Source organism: Xenopus laevis, chromosome 6S (genome assembly GCF_017654675.1).
Source record: "Xenopus laevis strain J_2021 chromosome 6S, Xenopus_laevis_v10.1, whole genome shotgun sequence".
NCBI classification, from domain to species: Eukaryota; Metazoa; Chordata; class Amphibia; order Anura; family Pipidae; genus Xenopus; species Xenopus laevis.
Window position 1 is genome coordinate 26,170,507 of NC_054382.1, and position 15,434 is coordinate 26,185,940.

General features: G+C 41.4%; 1 protein-coding gene across 1 annotated transcript; it reads left to right on the forward strand.

The window, feature by feature from the left end:
• Positions 1 to 2,412: 2,412 nt before the first annotated feature.
• On the forward strand, positions 2,413 to 13,820 carry asb4.S (ankyrin repeat and SOCS box containing 4 S homeolog). Its single transcript, XM_018269192.2, has 5 exons — positions 2,413 to 2,659; positions 6,065 to 6,364; positions 7,327 to 7,817; positions 11,670 to 11,783; positions 13,173 to 13,820. The coding sequence occupies exons 1-5, from the start codon at positions 2,470 to 2,472 to the stop codon at positions 13,359 to 13,361; spliced, it is 1,284 nt and encodes a 427-aa protein (XP_018124681.1). The 5' UTR covers positions 2,413 to 2,469; the 3' UTR covers positions 13,362 to 13,820.
• Positions 13,821 to 15,434: the final 1,614 nt, after the last annotated feature.

The following is a 15,434-nucleotide window of genomic DNA, read 5'->3' on the forward strand; positions in this document are numbered from 1 at the left end:
CCTGGTACCTAGTGGGGTGCTGCCGCCTGAGGCAACAGCCTCAACTCGCCTCATTGGCGAAGCACCCCTGGCTAGCGTGACGTCATTTTGCCACTTCGCCGGGTGCTGGCGAATATTCACTAGCGAAGTGGACCTACTCTAGCGCTACTTGGCACTCTTACATCAGGCGAAGTTGCGATCTGGCGAAGGGACGTAACTATGCAAAGTTGCGGATTTTCGTGAACATTACCTCTTGCGCCAGACTTCAGACCAGGCAAAGTGCAATAGAGTAGATAGGACTTGCTTCAAAAAAAGTTGAGATTTTTTCTAAGTCCCAAAAAACGCTGGCGTCTTTTAATTTTTTAAGGGTGATAGGCTGAAAAAGATTGTAAATTTTTTTTGGGGTACCCTCCTTCCCCCCTACATTTCCTAACATATAGAACATAAACTATACACGGGGCACATGTATTGGGCAAAATAACAACCCGAAGTTTCCTCGTGAGGCAATTACGGGCAACTTCGAAAAACAAAGCATTGCGTGTGCCTGCCCCCAGGCGATTTACATTTTAGCCAGGGAAGGCAGATCCGGGAGATTAGTCACCGTGAAGAAAAGGAGATTTGTCGCCTGGCGACTAATCTCCCCGAATCTGCCCGTGTGACCAGACCCTTAGAGCGATTTATCAGAAATAGCATGGTTATTCAGAAATAGTGAAAATCTGCTCTAGCAAAACACACAAGGAGATTAGTAGCCGCAATATGCAAATTCTTGTGTGCTCGGCATGTAGGGTTGCCACCTGGCCAGTATTTTACCGGCCTGGCTGGTAAAAATGATGGTTGATCCTAATGTTATGAATAGAGAAAAATTATAAATATATAGGAAGGCCAGTATTTTTTTCCAGAAAAAAAGGGGGCAACCCTATTGGCATGTAGTAAGTACATAAGAACGTAGGGACGTAATTTCTAGGGCGAGAATTTTGCATTCTTTGTTCCAGCGACCATATGCTCACTCATCATTCAATACAATACATACAATACTTGTGCGACAATAAATGCCTTTTTAAAAGCATTTCTTTGACACAGACAGGCTCATTGATCTTGTTAAAAAACATCTAGCCCGTGCGGGGGGAAAAAGCATCATGGTGCACTATAGGATGCCAATCGCTTAGGGCAGGGGCACATGGGCAGATTCGTGGAGATTTAGTCGCTTGCGACTAATCGGCTCTTCTTCGGGGGGACAATCTCCCCGAACTGCCTTCCACCTGCTAAAATGAAAAATCGCCTGTGGCAATGCACTCGCGGAGCTTCGATTTCCGAAGTCGCCCGACGTTTCCTCGTGAGGCAACTTCGGAAATCATTATAACAGGGGGAAGGCAGTTTGGGGAGATTGTCCCCCCGAAGAAAAGGCAATTAGTCGCCAGGCGACTAAATCTCCCCCAATCTGCCCTTGTGCCCCTTCCGTTAGAAGCTGAAGTTGCCTGAAATCTTTGCTGGCAAAAAGATGATTGCCTTGTTTCCGAAACTAGCTTTTTACCAGGGCCAGAACTAGGGATAGGCAGATTAAGCGCCAGCCTTGGGTGCCATCATGGGTGGGGCACACATTTAAGGGTAATTTTTGTTCCTTTTTTTAAACCCTGGTTTTCTTGGCCTTTAATCGTTTTTCAATTTTATAAACTGCCTGTTCCAACCCCCTCTTGCCGGTGATTCGTACTGCGGGCAGAAGCACTCCCCACCTCCCTCTTGACAGCTGCTGTCACAGGTACATATTTGTGGGCAATATCTTTGCTACTGCTGGCACAGGTAAACAGATGATTAGGGGCATTATAATGGATGTTTGGCTGCTGGTGGCACAGACACATATTTGGGGGCAATTTGTTGGATTTTTGGCTGCTGCTGGTACAGGTACAGATTGGGGCAATATGAGGGATTGGCTGCGGCGCTTAGATTTATAAAGTCGTCCAAAGTTTCCTCACGAGCAAACTTCGGGCGACTCCGGAAATCGAAGCACCGCAAGTGCATTGGCGCAGATGTTTTTTCATTGAAGCAGACGGAAGACACAGGGAAGCAGTTCGGGGAGATTAGTCTCCCCAAAGAAGAGGCAATTAGTCGCCGGGCGACTAAATCTCCCCGAATCTCCAGGTGTAACCTTACCCTACGCACATCAGACGATTTAAGAAAACACCCGTGTAAGAGCCCTTATTTATTCTACGGCATAAATCCTTTCTCCTGATAGGTTGCTTATTAATTAATGAAGCAGATTTCAAATACTTGGTTACATATTGCACATTATTTTCACTTCAGATTGATTTATGTGATAATGCAGTTAAATCTAAAATTAGTTCCTCCAAGTCTTAGAATACCTAAGTATAAATAGACACGATCTCCAGCACTTGGTGATAATGTTACCCATTTGCTCCTCTGTGTCTGTAAGTGCAGATCCAGAAGGTCACGTTACTGTAAGAACATGTTCTTGCCACTCTCAGAGGCACAAACATGGACAAGGGCAAGGAAACAAGATGCACCCGCTCTGCTGCTAACCAGAATCTTAAAGACAGATTTCTGTGTGCTCTGCAAACCAACGACTTTGTCACCGTGGAAGATCTGTTAAATGGTGGGAAAATTGACGTGGATACTGTGTTTGAAGTAGAAGATGAGAATTTAATTCTGGCTGCCTATAAACCGGGTAGGAAACTGCACAGCAATAAGCATGCCATTAACCATGCCTTGCAGAAGTGTCCATTCCCCCTGTGCAGCTCTCATTTTTCTGAAATACAAGTCCGAGATTATATTATTTTTAGATTTTATTTCAAAGCACTGAAACTCAGGTTTAGTTGCAGCTTTATGTTAGGGGGAAACTCAGATAAAAAAAACCTCAAATATGCTATGTGCAGAAGTATTCAGTTCTCACGTTGTAATGTTTTTAGAACCTCCTTTTTCAGCAACAAAAGCTTTTGCGGTTTTAGGCTAATGTCACATAGAGCAGAAACACTGCCTACTAGAAAAACACAGGCTGAGAATCAGCCCCTATGCTGGAATTAGTCCCTTACCTTGCCTGCATCCAGATCCATTGCTTCAGTCCATGTGCAGGTATTCGAGAAAGTTTGCATTTCTGTGCCAAAATCTGCCTTGTGTGCCTGCACCCCAGCCAATGGCCCTACACAATGGTACAGGCAAGGCACAGATGGTAGCATTTTGCTATTAGACTGTAAGATCTGGGGATCTTGTGAAACATGGAAGAGCTCTGTATAACATTAGTTTGCATGGGGGGCATATCACATAAAAAAGCCATAACTCAAAAATAAAGCATAGTGCTGTGAAAGCATAGTTTGCCAATAACCGAGCTACAATGTGGGAAAAGGGTTATTGGTTAGATGAGATCAAGATAAAATTTTTATAAATAGGGATGCACCGAATCCACTTTTTCAGATCCGGCCGAACGTCCGAATCCTTTGTAAAAGATTTGGCTGAATACCGAACTGAATCCGAACCTTAATTTGTATATGCAAATCAGTGAGGGGGAGGGAAAAAGAAAACTGCGCACAAAGTGCACAGCAAAAAAAAATTTTTCTTCCTTGTTTTGTGACAAAAAGTCACATGATTTTAAGGATTTGGATTCGGTTCGGTTCAAATCCGAATCACGCTGAAAATGGCCGAATCCTGGCCGACTACCGAACCGAATCCTGGATTTAGTGCAAAAAACCTTTCGTTATCTTAAGATCAAGTTCATCCTGAAATGATCATTTAAATGCTCGATTTGTCCATCAACTAAAAAGATAATTTCAAGCGATGTTGTCTAGTTGAAACCAGGAGGGCTGCGGGTAGCTCCCTGCTTGGCCATTGGACAATGGATAAATTCCAATGTGCAAAACAAATGTTATCTTCGGCACACCACTTACTTGTTATCATAGGGTGCATTCAATCCCAGGCTGCTTCCAAGCCCAACAAGATGATTCCTTTAGAAAAAGGAAATGAAGCAGACCATACATGTGGCACATTTCTGCTGCAATAAATGTTTTAAAAGGCAGGAGCCTTTATTTCCCTTTTCTAAATTCCACTGTGAACAATGAAAATTTTCTAACCTGACCAATCAGGGTCGAACTAGACCTGCTCCCCCCGGCTGCCCCATAAAGTGCTTAACCTATGCTGTGGGGCTCGCACATGTGCGTGGCGAAACCTGTTTGCACATGCACGCGCCGAGCCTCGGAATTCGAGGTTGGGAGAGGAGCACAGTGACTGCCAGGAGGGCCATTTTTTGCAGCCCAGGTCAGACCCTGTGACCTATAAATTTCCAGACGGATGTCGGATGAAAAATCATCAGATGCACGATCGTTCGGTGCCTACTAACCTCATAATTTGACAGATTTGTCAGATCGCACTAAAAATTGGTCATTAGAGAAAAATCTTAATGTCTATGGCCACCTTTACACTGACCACAACTGGAGTATCATGCTGTAATGCTCCTTTTCATCAGCAGTAACTGAAGGAAGAATGGACATTGCACTATACAGGGAAATGTTGCCTTACTGAAGCATGGGGGAAAGTTCAGGTTTCAGTTGGACAATGATCCAAACACAAGGCCAATGTAAATGGAATTGCTCAAGCGCCATAAGGTTATTGCTCTGCAATGACCAAGTTAATGCTCGGATTTCTGTCCAATTTGAAATTAGGAAACTAATGCCCACAAAGTTCATCTTACTAACTTTTATTGCTGTGAAAGTTGGCTCTACAAAATACCCCAATGTGCTCATTAATTACTTGTGCGAGTTTTATTCAGTTATATTTTTCTCACAATGGCAAATTAAAAACATAATTTTTGAATGTTAGTGTCCTTAAAAATATTTGCTATGCCTTTGCACAAACAAATTATCCTTTGTGCAAATTTAATATAGCTTTTGTGAACCCGGAAACTGTTTAGTGACCTCTTCCGACAGTGGAAGAAGGTTTGCAAATGTTATAGTTTACACCAGCGCACAGTGAATGTAATAAAACTTCTTACTGAAAAAGTTGTGTTTGCTCCAAAAGCATATCTTCTTAAAAGTGGGCAATGCGCAATTGAAAGTCAAATGCGATAACAGTTTAAGGAAGAATATTACACTGCAAAAAACAAATTTTGGTCTTATTTATGCAATTTTTTTATTACATTCCTCCATTAGTGTGGAGTATAAAGGGAACGTGCCTTACAGCAATAGTGTTACCTGGGGTAGGAACTGGGAATTCTGGTAGTGGCCTCAAGGGATGAGTTGGAATAAGAGCTTGGGAAGAGAAACATTGAAGAACAAGAAGAAGCAGGAAGCCAGTGAAGTTAGACCCTTAGAACAGGAGGCACTAGTGAAACAGGATTAGTTAGTGCTACAACTACATCTACATACCTCCAAACTGTCCCGTTTTCGCGGGAAAGACACAAATTTGACAGCTCAACCCGCAGTCCCAGATTGTTACTGAAATGTCCCGACTTTCTCTTTGATCTCCTGCACTGAACAGTCAGAAAAAGATACAAAGTTTCTAAAACTTAATTAGCTTTTGGCAGAGAGTCCAAAATACATTGCAGGTGCACTTAGATACATTTCTTACAATTTAAGATAAGCAGAGAAACAATTGTTACTATTTAAGATAAACAGGTCTCTTGGGGAAACTTTGACTTGCAGCGACAATTTACCTTCATTAGCAAAATGTAATAATACATAAAACCTGACCCTAAAAACCCCTAGAAATGTGTTCAAACTTTCCATAAACTGACCACTTTTGTAAAATGGACATGGCCGCGGCAAAACTTTTGGTCCCTCTTTCTATTTTCAACATGTTGGGAGGTATGCTTCTATGACAGGTCTTTGGTCAGCTGTTTGCAATGTGTCTGTATGGGATTGCACACAATTCCAAGCAGAGTTCATATTTTGCAAATCCATTTTCAATTATTTAAAATTTAGTGGATGGACTGCTATGATGGATACTGGTAGAAGATGATGTTATACCGCATGCCTGATATAATGACACACGTTAGTTATCAATGGTATACCAGTTGGACAAAGCTTGATATGGACAATATTTGCCTGCATGCTTAATTTCTAAGGATTTTGTTGTATTCCTTCAGGTTACTGGCTTCCAAATTACAAGTTGACATCATCATGGGCAACTGGGCTGCATATTACAGTTATGCTGGGACATGTGGAGACTCTTTTGGTGTTGCTTCAGCACCGTGCCTCTGTCAACAGTCAACCCAATGGAAAGAGCCCCTTGCATGTAGCCTGTGAAGTTGCAGATTTGGATTTTGTGAAAATACTCATAAAACACCGAGCAAAACTCAACTCTTTTTCAGTTAGTGGACTGGCACCATTGCACTATTGCACAACCAAAGAATCCATCAAATGTGCCAAAGAACTGGTTTGGAATGGTAAGCTGTCTAAAAAGGTATAGATATAAAGTCTTGTTAAATGGGAATGTGCACCAGCAGAGCTACTGAAGTGTTAGCAGTGATGTCACAATCTGTGCTTGTAGCAGCCTTTTGCTGCCCGTTACAGATTAAACATTGGGATTTTGTGCCAAATAAATGTATGTTGGGCAGGACTACCAAGTGCCTGTGTAAGATTTGGTCAAGGGCTGTTGCTCTATTTTATCTGTTTCATTAAACCCACAACACAGCCTGCAAATGGTCTTTGATTCATCCCAGAATATCACAGCCATTAGATTTAAAGTCTTTGGGGATTAAGTTTATAGAGCTTTCCTTGTTACCAATCCTTTAAATTATACACAGATGTGATAACAGGTATGCATCTGTTTTCAAATGCACATGTGAATGTTTCCCCTTTCTTATACATATAAAGTGCTCTACATTTAATTGCAGCTATAAAGTTACTTACCCATTGTGACATTAACTAAAGAGGCATCTGTAATCTTGCCTTGTATAGGCCATGTATCACATGTGTGGCATATGTCAGCATTAGAGTAAGGGCCAGATACATAAGTAAATAATTATATTGGCTATTTTTTATCTGTAATGCACTCTGGAACAGATTATGATTTATAACTTGTTATGACATCTACAGGCCATTTGCATGAACACCATCAGGGCCGGACTGAGAATTAAAATAGGCCCTGGCATTTCAGGTACACAGAGGCCCAATCAGCCCACATAGAGGCCAAACAGCCCACCACCAGCCCACTAAATACTGACTTTCTATGGGACCTTATAGCAGCCCCTCTGGCATCTGCCAGAACCCACAGATTGCCAGTCCGGGCCTGAACACCATATTACTACTTTTATGATATTGTCCATTCAAATATTACAACATTAGTTAGAAAGAACTAAATATGCTATATAAACAAAATAGAACCAATGGCCTTCTTTTGTTTAAGGGGCAGACATAAACCTACAAAGCAACAGTGATCTAGAAGAAACCCCCCTGCACACTGCTTGCCGTATTGGAATACCTGAACTTGTGGCCTTCTACGTTAATCATGGAGCTGTTGTCGACAGTATCAATGCCTATTTAGAAACTCCTCTAGCGACTGCTGCCTACTGGGCCCTTAATATGAAGGAACAGAAGTACAGCCCCAAGCATCACCTCATCTGCAGAATGCTGCTTGATTACAATGCTGATGTCCATTCACGGGATGAGGATTTCAAGTCTCCTCTCCACAAGGCTGCCTGGAACTGTGACCATGTGCTCATACATATGATGCTAGAAGCAGGAGCTGAGGCCAACTGCATGGATGTCAATGGATGCGCTCCTCAGCAATATGTGCTGAAAGTAACTTCAGTACGAGCAGCTGGCTGTCCAGAAATCTGCTACCAGTTACTGCTGAATCACGGTGCAGCCAGGATATATCCTCCTCAGTTTCACAAGGTAAAGTATTTCCACGTAGACTCAAAGTACTGGTACCAGCAGTGCCAGCATTCATTTAAATGTCTTAAAGGAACAGTTCAATGTAAAAATAAAAACTGGATAAATAGGTTGTGCAAAATAAAAAATGTTTCTCATATAGTTAGTTAGCCAAAACTCTAATGTATAAAGGCTGGAATGACTGGATGTCTAACATAATAGCCAGAACACTACTTCCTGCTTTTCAGCTCTCTAACTCTGAGTTAGTGAGCAACTTTAAGGGGGGCCATATGGGACATAACTGTTTGCAATTGGTCCTTAGCATTCAGCTCAGATTCAAAAGCAACAAGTCACTGATTGGTTATTGCCTGGTAACCAATCAGTGGAAACCAAGAGAGCTGAAAAGCACAAAGTGGTGTTCTGGCTATTATGATAGACATCCAGTCACTCCAGCCTTTATACAAAAACATTTTGGCTAACTAACTATATTAGAAACATTTTTTATTTTGCACTGTCTATTTATTTCAAACACAAAACGATATCCCAGAAACTCTGTAATGTAAGTTAAAAAGCTAGTTTTTATTTAACATTGAGTCAAAAGAATAGGCATGCAGACCAACTGGTATTCCACTTTATGCATTTCATACCCCCCTGCCTATGAATAAGTACCAGAGGGTATGAAACACGTAAGGCGGAATACCAGTTGGTCTGTATGCCTATTCTTTTAACTCAATTTTAAATAAAAACAAGCTTTTTAACTTAAATAACAGCGTTTTTGGGATATCCTTTTGTGTTTGATATATGTGCCTAAAGGAATTTTGGGCTATATCCCAGTAACGATGGCCCCTTTGACAGGCCCTCTAGTCTGCAGCATTTAATTGCTTTTTTCTTTCTGCCTATTTATTTACCCAGTTCCTTTAAAATATGTAGATAGCAATACCCTCTCATGGCATGTAACAGTAGTCTTCCCATCCTTCCCACCAGCCCATCCCCACCCTAACTAAAGTTGGAGCATGCCACGGTGTTGCAGTCATTAGTTTAGGTGCAAACTTTGCCTTATCAGTAATAGAAGTTTCCACAAGGCTCATATACATGTAGGGTCTAAAGAGGAAAAGTAGGAGATGCAGAATAAGTTGGTTCACATTGACCCTGGATAGGTGTTTGTCTTTGCATGTCATGAGCTTCACTAAGTCAGAAGTCCCCAACTTTTTTCACCCGTGAGCCACATTCAAATGTAAGAAGGTTTGGGGAACAATATAAGAATGAAAATAGTTCCTGAGGATGCCAACAAAGGGCTGTGATTGACTATTTGGTAGCCCCTATGTTAACTGGCAGCCCACAGAAAGTTAATTGTTATTTGGCAATACAACTGTTTTTTATGCAACCAAAAGTTTCCTCCAAGCCTGGAATTCAGAAATAATCACCTGCTTTGAAGCCACTGGGATCAACATCCAAGGGGATGGGGAGCAACATGCTGCTTGCGAGCTACTGGTTGGTGATCACTAAGTCATAGGAGTGGTGGGTTGTCTGTTTCAAACTGGCTTTATCCTGGTTATCTGTACATGTTCCAAGATGACTATAGTCCCTCACTGGCTATTAACTAATTAGCAACTTGTGGATTACTTGAATGGGAATTCCCTGGGAGACCCAAGCTTTCCATTTTAGCTGCACAAGAAAAAGAATTTCTGTTTCTGAGCAGAATATTTGCCCATAATCTTCATGAATTTGCAACAATATAAAATGCACCAAACCCTAACCTTGCAAAATACAGGTATGAGACCCTTTATGCAAAATGCTTGGGACCTGGGATTTTTTGGATCTCCATAAACATTAATTAAACCCAAAGTTCTGCTTCCAGTAAGGATTAATTACATCTTTGGGATCAAGTACAATGTACTGTTTTATTACGTATTATTTTATTTATTATTTTTTCTATAATTGCCCGCCAACTTGAACCAATTGTGGTGCCAGTTACAAAAGCTGTGTCATGCACAGCAAGCACTGTGTCTTAAAACCAGCTGGAGCTACAGAGTGCAGTGCTCCCTGCTTGTGAAACTGGAGAGGGACGCCTATGCACCACCACCTGCCTACCCCTCATGAACACAGCACTGCTGAACACTTGCACAAATGTTTTTATGGAGGAATCACAGCAGGTCTATGTGCTCCATAAAAGAGCCCTAGGTTCCAAATGATGGTCAGGGTGCAGAAGTGCAAAAAAACATAGTGATCATAGTGATCTTCACAGAAGCTATGGAAAAACATAGCATGAAATTAAAGCATTTGACTATTAGACAGGTACAAAGTGAAATTAAAGAAATGGATATCTATGATATAGATGTCATGAAACTTTGAAACAGTGACAATATCTTAATTTAAAAGAACACACAAAGTCAGGTGCATGTAATTTTTTAATGAGGTTCACAGGGGCGTTCCTGGAAATAAAGTCGCCTGAGGCAGCATTCGCGATGATGCCCCCGCACTTACCTTTACATCGTCATTGGGGGTCCAGGAGGACTGCAACGCTAGTGCAAATAGCAAAATTTCGCTCTCTGCGCTAGAAAAGTCGATTTTAATAACCGGAAATTCGGCTGTAACTGGGGAACTACCGACTCACCTTGCCTTATGGCAGAAACGCCAGTTTGCTCATAATAATTAATGCTTATTAGCACATTTGCCCTGTAAAAAACCATCAACATGAGTCTTGGTCATGTGTTAGGACCATTCCTCCCAAATATGCACTCTTTCCCTGAAAGCACTGTAGCAAACTAAAAGTGGCTGTACATGCACCAATATTATCATGTGAGATTAGGTTTTGCACAACATACATTGTGTGTGTATAGCGGGAGACGAGGAAAGCGATATTGGAAAAAGCCTTGAATATCTAATTATCTAGGTAGCATCAGAAGTGTGTGCAAGCAAAAAAGATGAAGTAGGCAAATGTTAGCTGTGATCCTTAGGGACGCAACTACAGAGGAAGAAGACCCTGCGGGGGCCCAGGAGGTATAGCGGGCCCTATGAGGCCCTACTTAATGAGCAATTTCAATATATATGGGTAAAAGAGACAGGACAATCTCTGTATATTTTGGGGGCCCTAAAATACATTTTCCTTGGGGCCGAGTAACATCAATTTACGCCACTTGTGGCCTCATATCAATTTGAGTTTACCCCTGTAGACCGATGCAACAAAAGTAAGGGGTTTTCAACAGAATAAATGTAGTGTTTGGCAAGGGGCCCTGGTAGACTTGTTTGCCCAAATTCCTTGTTTTTTACAAAAATAAAGAGAAATTTGTACAAAAACCCTTTGTACTGATACATTTTAATTTTAACCCTGGGAAAACATTTGAGAGACTAGAAGGTTGGTAAAAGGAAGCAGAAATAATGAAGAAAATTAAGAGAGAATGAGAAGGGAGAGTAGATAAATGAGGCAGGCATTTAATACATTCGAGTTTATAAAGGTCCTTGATAAAGATTGACCATTTCTATTATCCATGCATGTAACATTTAACCCCTTAATTAATAATGTCTCCTTGTCTGCTGGCTTTTGCCTTAGTGTGTTTTTCTACTGTCCAGATTTAATCTGGCTCAGTTAACCAGTCAGTTGGGATGTGTCCTGTATCCTATTGGAGTAGGGTTCATTTTGTAATATCCACAAGGTCCAGATAGTGAGGGATTTAGAGGGGCATCCTCTCGCAAAATAAACTTGTTCAAGTAACAGAAGTGCTTGTTCCACCAAAGTTATCCCGAAGGCAATCGTGGGTGGATGTTCCTCTTTCCATTCAATAGCAACAGCTTTCTTATTATAGAAAAGCAAGATGGTAAGTAGTTATTTCTCTGAGCGGTTTCCTTGTTCTTTCATTTATTAAATTTATTTTGCAGGTGCTACAAGAGTGTCATTCATATCCAAGTGCAGTGGAAGTGATGGCTAATGCTTATGAACATATTAAGTCAACATCAAAATGGAGAAACGCAATCCCTGATCATATGCTTCAGGTAACTATCTGTGGGAACTGTGCATCATAAAGTATAGGTTAAATGTTGCTACTGGGATATATATATATATATATATATATATATACAGGGCAGCCATCAGGGGGGGACAGGGGAGAGAGTTGTAGGGGGCCCGAAGGGGGCTGCTGACTTAGGGAAGGCAGGGCGGGAGAACAAGGGGAGGTATCTTCTGTCCATTCCTTTCCCTTATTGGTCACTGAGTTTAATTCCCGGTTGAGCTGCTCAGGGATTGGATAGCTGAGGTTTAAACTTCTCCTCCAGCTCATCCAATCACCATGCAGCTTTACCAGGACTTGAAATTCTGTGACCAATAAGGTAAGAAAATGCTGTCACTGAAAGAAGATGCAGCCACCTGTGCTCCCCTCCTCCCTTCTGTAGTTAGCAACTCACGTTTAGGGGGGCCCTGCCATGTAACATGGTAGGGCCCCCCTAAAGGTAACCCTTTGTGGTCCCTGTTGTGTGGTAGGGCCCTGGGCACTTCTGGGGGGGGGCAAGTTTTTTTACATGGACTTTTAAGGGGGGCCCTGACCACCAATTTTCTTACAAGTGTGTGTGTGGGGGGGGGGGCTGGCCACCAATTGTTTTTCCCCATGTGGGGTCCTAGCCACCAATATTTTTTAATGGGGGGGCCCTGACCACCAATATTTTTTTTATTTTTTTATTAACATAAATGCCAAACCCCTCTCTACAGGTATAGTAGATAACAACAAAATAAATTGCCAGCAAAATCTATTTAGGCCCATCCTTTTTGTCTTTACTAGAGATTATTAATACTAAGAAACTGTTCAATTCAGTAGTATAATGACCATTTAGAACCTAACCCCTCAGTACTGTGCCTTAAAAGACAGCAGCCGGCAGCTGAATTTCACAAATGAATCAGCACAGAAACCAATGAATGTAAAGCCCTATAATAACACAAGAAAGGTAAACACTACACACCCATGAAATATTTGAACTAATCTTAAATGATCGCTATCGCCTTGCATTTAAATAAAAGAGATACAGGCTGTTCTTACAGACACAATAGCAAATCTCACTAGGGTTCAGCTCACGACACATATACAAGACAGCAATGCAGCATAATCATAACACATTTTGCTCCAGTTTTAGGGTTTTGCAACAAATCAGATGTTAGTTTTTAAACCAAAGACCATTAAATGCTACATGTTTATTGGTTACTATGGTTAAAGAGACCCAAGAGAGTTATGCATCTATTTTCGCAATTCGCCCATCTACCTATTTTTTTATAATCTATTCATTCTAAGGTTTTATAAATAAGATTATATACAGGTGAGATTATATACATGGGACCTATTATCTAGAATACTATTACACTTGTAAAAGATTATAATTTTCTTTTGTATGTTTCAGACACACTGGGACTTCTATCAATCTCTGTTTGAGGTTTGCAGTAACACTCCTAGATCTTTAATGCACTTGGCTAGATGTGCGATCCGTACGGCTTTGTGGAAGAATTGTCACAAAGCCATTCCCCAGCTTCCATTACCGACTATGTTAAAGAAGTACATTTTGCTGGAGCCACAAGGGAAACTCTACTGAGCTTGCAGGATCAACAGAACTTTACTATTTCTCTGAGGGGGTGAAATCATTTCCAAAGCAGAATTATCTGATCTTCTGTCACATCAGCTGAAGATGAAGCTTGGATAATCAGGGCTTATGCATCTGATAGGTTTGTTTATTAAAGGTTATCAAGACATATGCATAACCAGATAGGATTAAAAAATAATGTGGACACTTAAGTATTTATGAGGCATATATATCAAAGCATGCAGTACTGACTTTATTGCTTTTATGTCTTTTCATCATATTTTAGCTGCTGATGTGGCAACTGACCAGATCAGTAGCTTATTGGACAATGTAGATGGGCAGATATCTTATGGAGAGGTTTAAAAATCTTGTTAGGGTCATGCCACACAGGGTGCTTTGGGGAGATTTGGTCGCCTGGGACTAATCGCCTTGTTTTTGTGGCGACCAATCTCCCCAAACGCCTCCCACACTCGCTGATTTGTTTTCTGAAGTCGCCTGAAGTTTCCTCACTTCGGGTGACTTTGGAAAACGCATCGCCATGTGTAATTAGCGCCGGCGTATTTTCATTTTAACCCGCGCAGAGTCAGGGAAGGCGTTTGGGGAGATTGGTCTCCACAAAGACGAGGCGATTAGTCGCCAGGTGACCAAATCTCCCCAAAACGCCCAGTGTGGCCTTACCCGTAGGTCTGCATTGGTTCGTTAATGCAGCCCTCTACTAATGGATCTGCAATGGCCCCTGTTATGATCCAATCATTGGCCTGGGAGGCAAACAATCAGATCAGCCCAATTGGCCTACTCTCTGAGTGGCCATATTGGGCACAGATGCCATGAACATTGCTGGTAGCATGTGGTAGCTGCTAAGAATAATTGTGGGATACATACACCATGCAGCAAATATTTATTTGTAGGTTTACCAACTTCAATGGACAAATGGGACGTATGTTTATGTTCAATATACGTTTTTGTGAAGGCATGCAGCACTTTACTCAGTTTGTGGTCAGTATTGTAACCTACATATACCATTAGCTGATCTGCTTTGTATATACTTGTTAGGAAACAACACAGACCATATTGTCACTGTGGCTTTTACTCGACTGAATATGCATAGATTTCCTTTCTCCCCACAGCAGTAAAAGTAGGGAGTTGGTACATGATGATTCTCTTTGTCGTTCAGATGAGTCATTTCTTCTAATTTCTTCCCCCACAGGGCCAGAGTTTGGGCTGACAACTTGGGAAAAGCGTTTGTAAAACATTATTTGCTAGTCCCTCTGACCAGCCTTAAGATGGCCATAGACATGTAGATTTACCTTCGTATCCGACGAATGATCGTTCGGTGCCATCTCCCGACCTGCCACTAACCATTCAGATCAAATAAAGTAGTAAAAGAACAGATCAGACGATGTTCTGCCCCTGACAGCAATTGAGTGAAAGTGATGTCCAACAAAAGCTGGTGACAGTCTCCCATTGATATCTTCAGATCGGCAATACATGTAGAGATATTATCGGTAGCCGACAGAAATCTTCTAACCTGTCTGATCGACCGATCGACATCGCATGAAAAATGTTGGGACACTCCACACACAGCCCGAAAATCGTATGAAACGGAGATTCATACGATCAAATCTTTGCGTCTATGGCCAGCTTATACCATCTCTGCCAGATGCTGTTTAACCTGCCTCTGTGGTTGAAAGAGAAACTTGGAGTGTCTAAATCAAACAAATAAACTTTCTGCCCTCATTGATTTGTAGTTAAACTGTAGTCACTGTTGGGTACAGGTATGGGATCTATTATACGGAAACTCGTTATCCAGAAAGACTGAATGTCTTCCATATACAACATTATAATCAAATAATCCAGATTTTTCTCTTTAATAATAAAACTGTATATGGTATTTGATCACACCTAAGATATAATGAATCCTTATTGGAAGCAATACCAGCCTATTGGGTTTATTTAATGCTTACATGATTTTCTAGTATACTGAAGGTATGAAGATCCAAATTACGGAAAGATCCGTTATCCGGAAAACCCCAGGCCCTGAGCATTCTGAATACAGGTCCCATACCTGTACTAGTAACCTCCACA

What these genes read in the sequence shown, in the direction of transcription:
- asb4.S (XM_018269192.2), top strand. Translation starts at nt 2,470, where the DNA reads ATGGACAAGGGCAAGGAAACAAGATGCACCCGCTCTGCTGCTAACCAG. An exon ending in ATCCTCCTCAGTTTCACAAG is followed by an intron (nt 7,818 to 11,669) that starts GTAAAGTATTTC and finishes TTTATTTTGCAG; the next exon opens with GTGCTACAAGAGTGTCATTC. An exon ending in TCCCTGATCATATGCTTCAG is followed by an intron (nt 11,784 to 13,172) that starts GTAACTATCTGT and finishes TGTATGTTTCAG; the next exon opens with ACACACTGGGACTTCTATCA.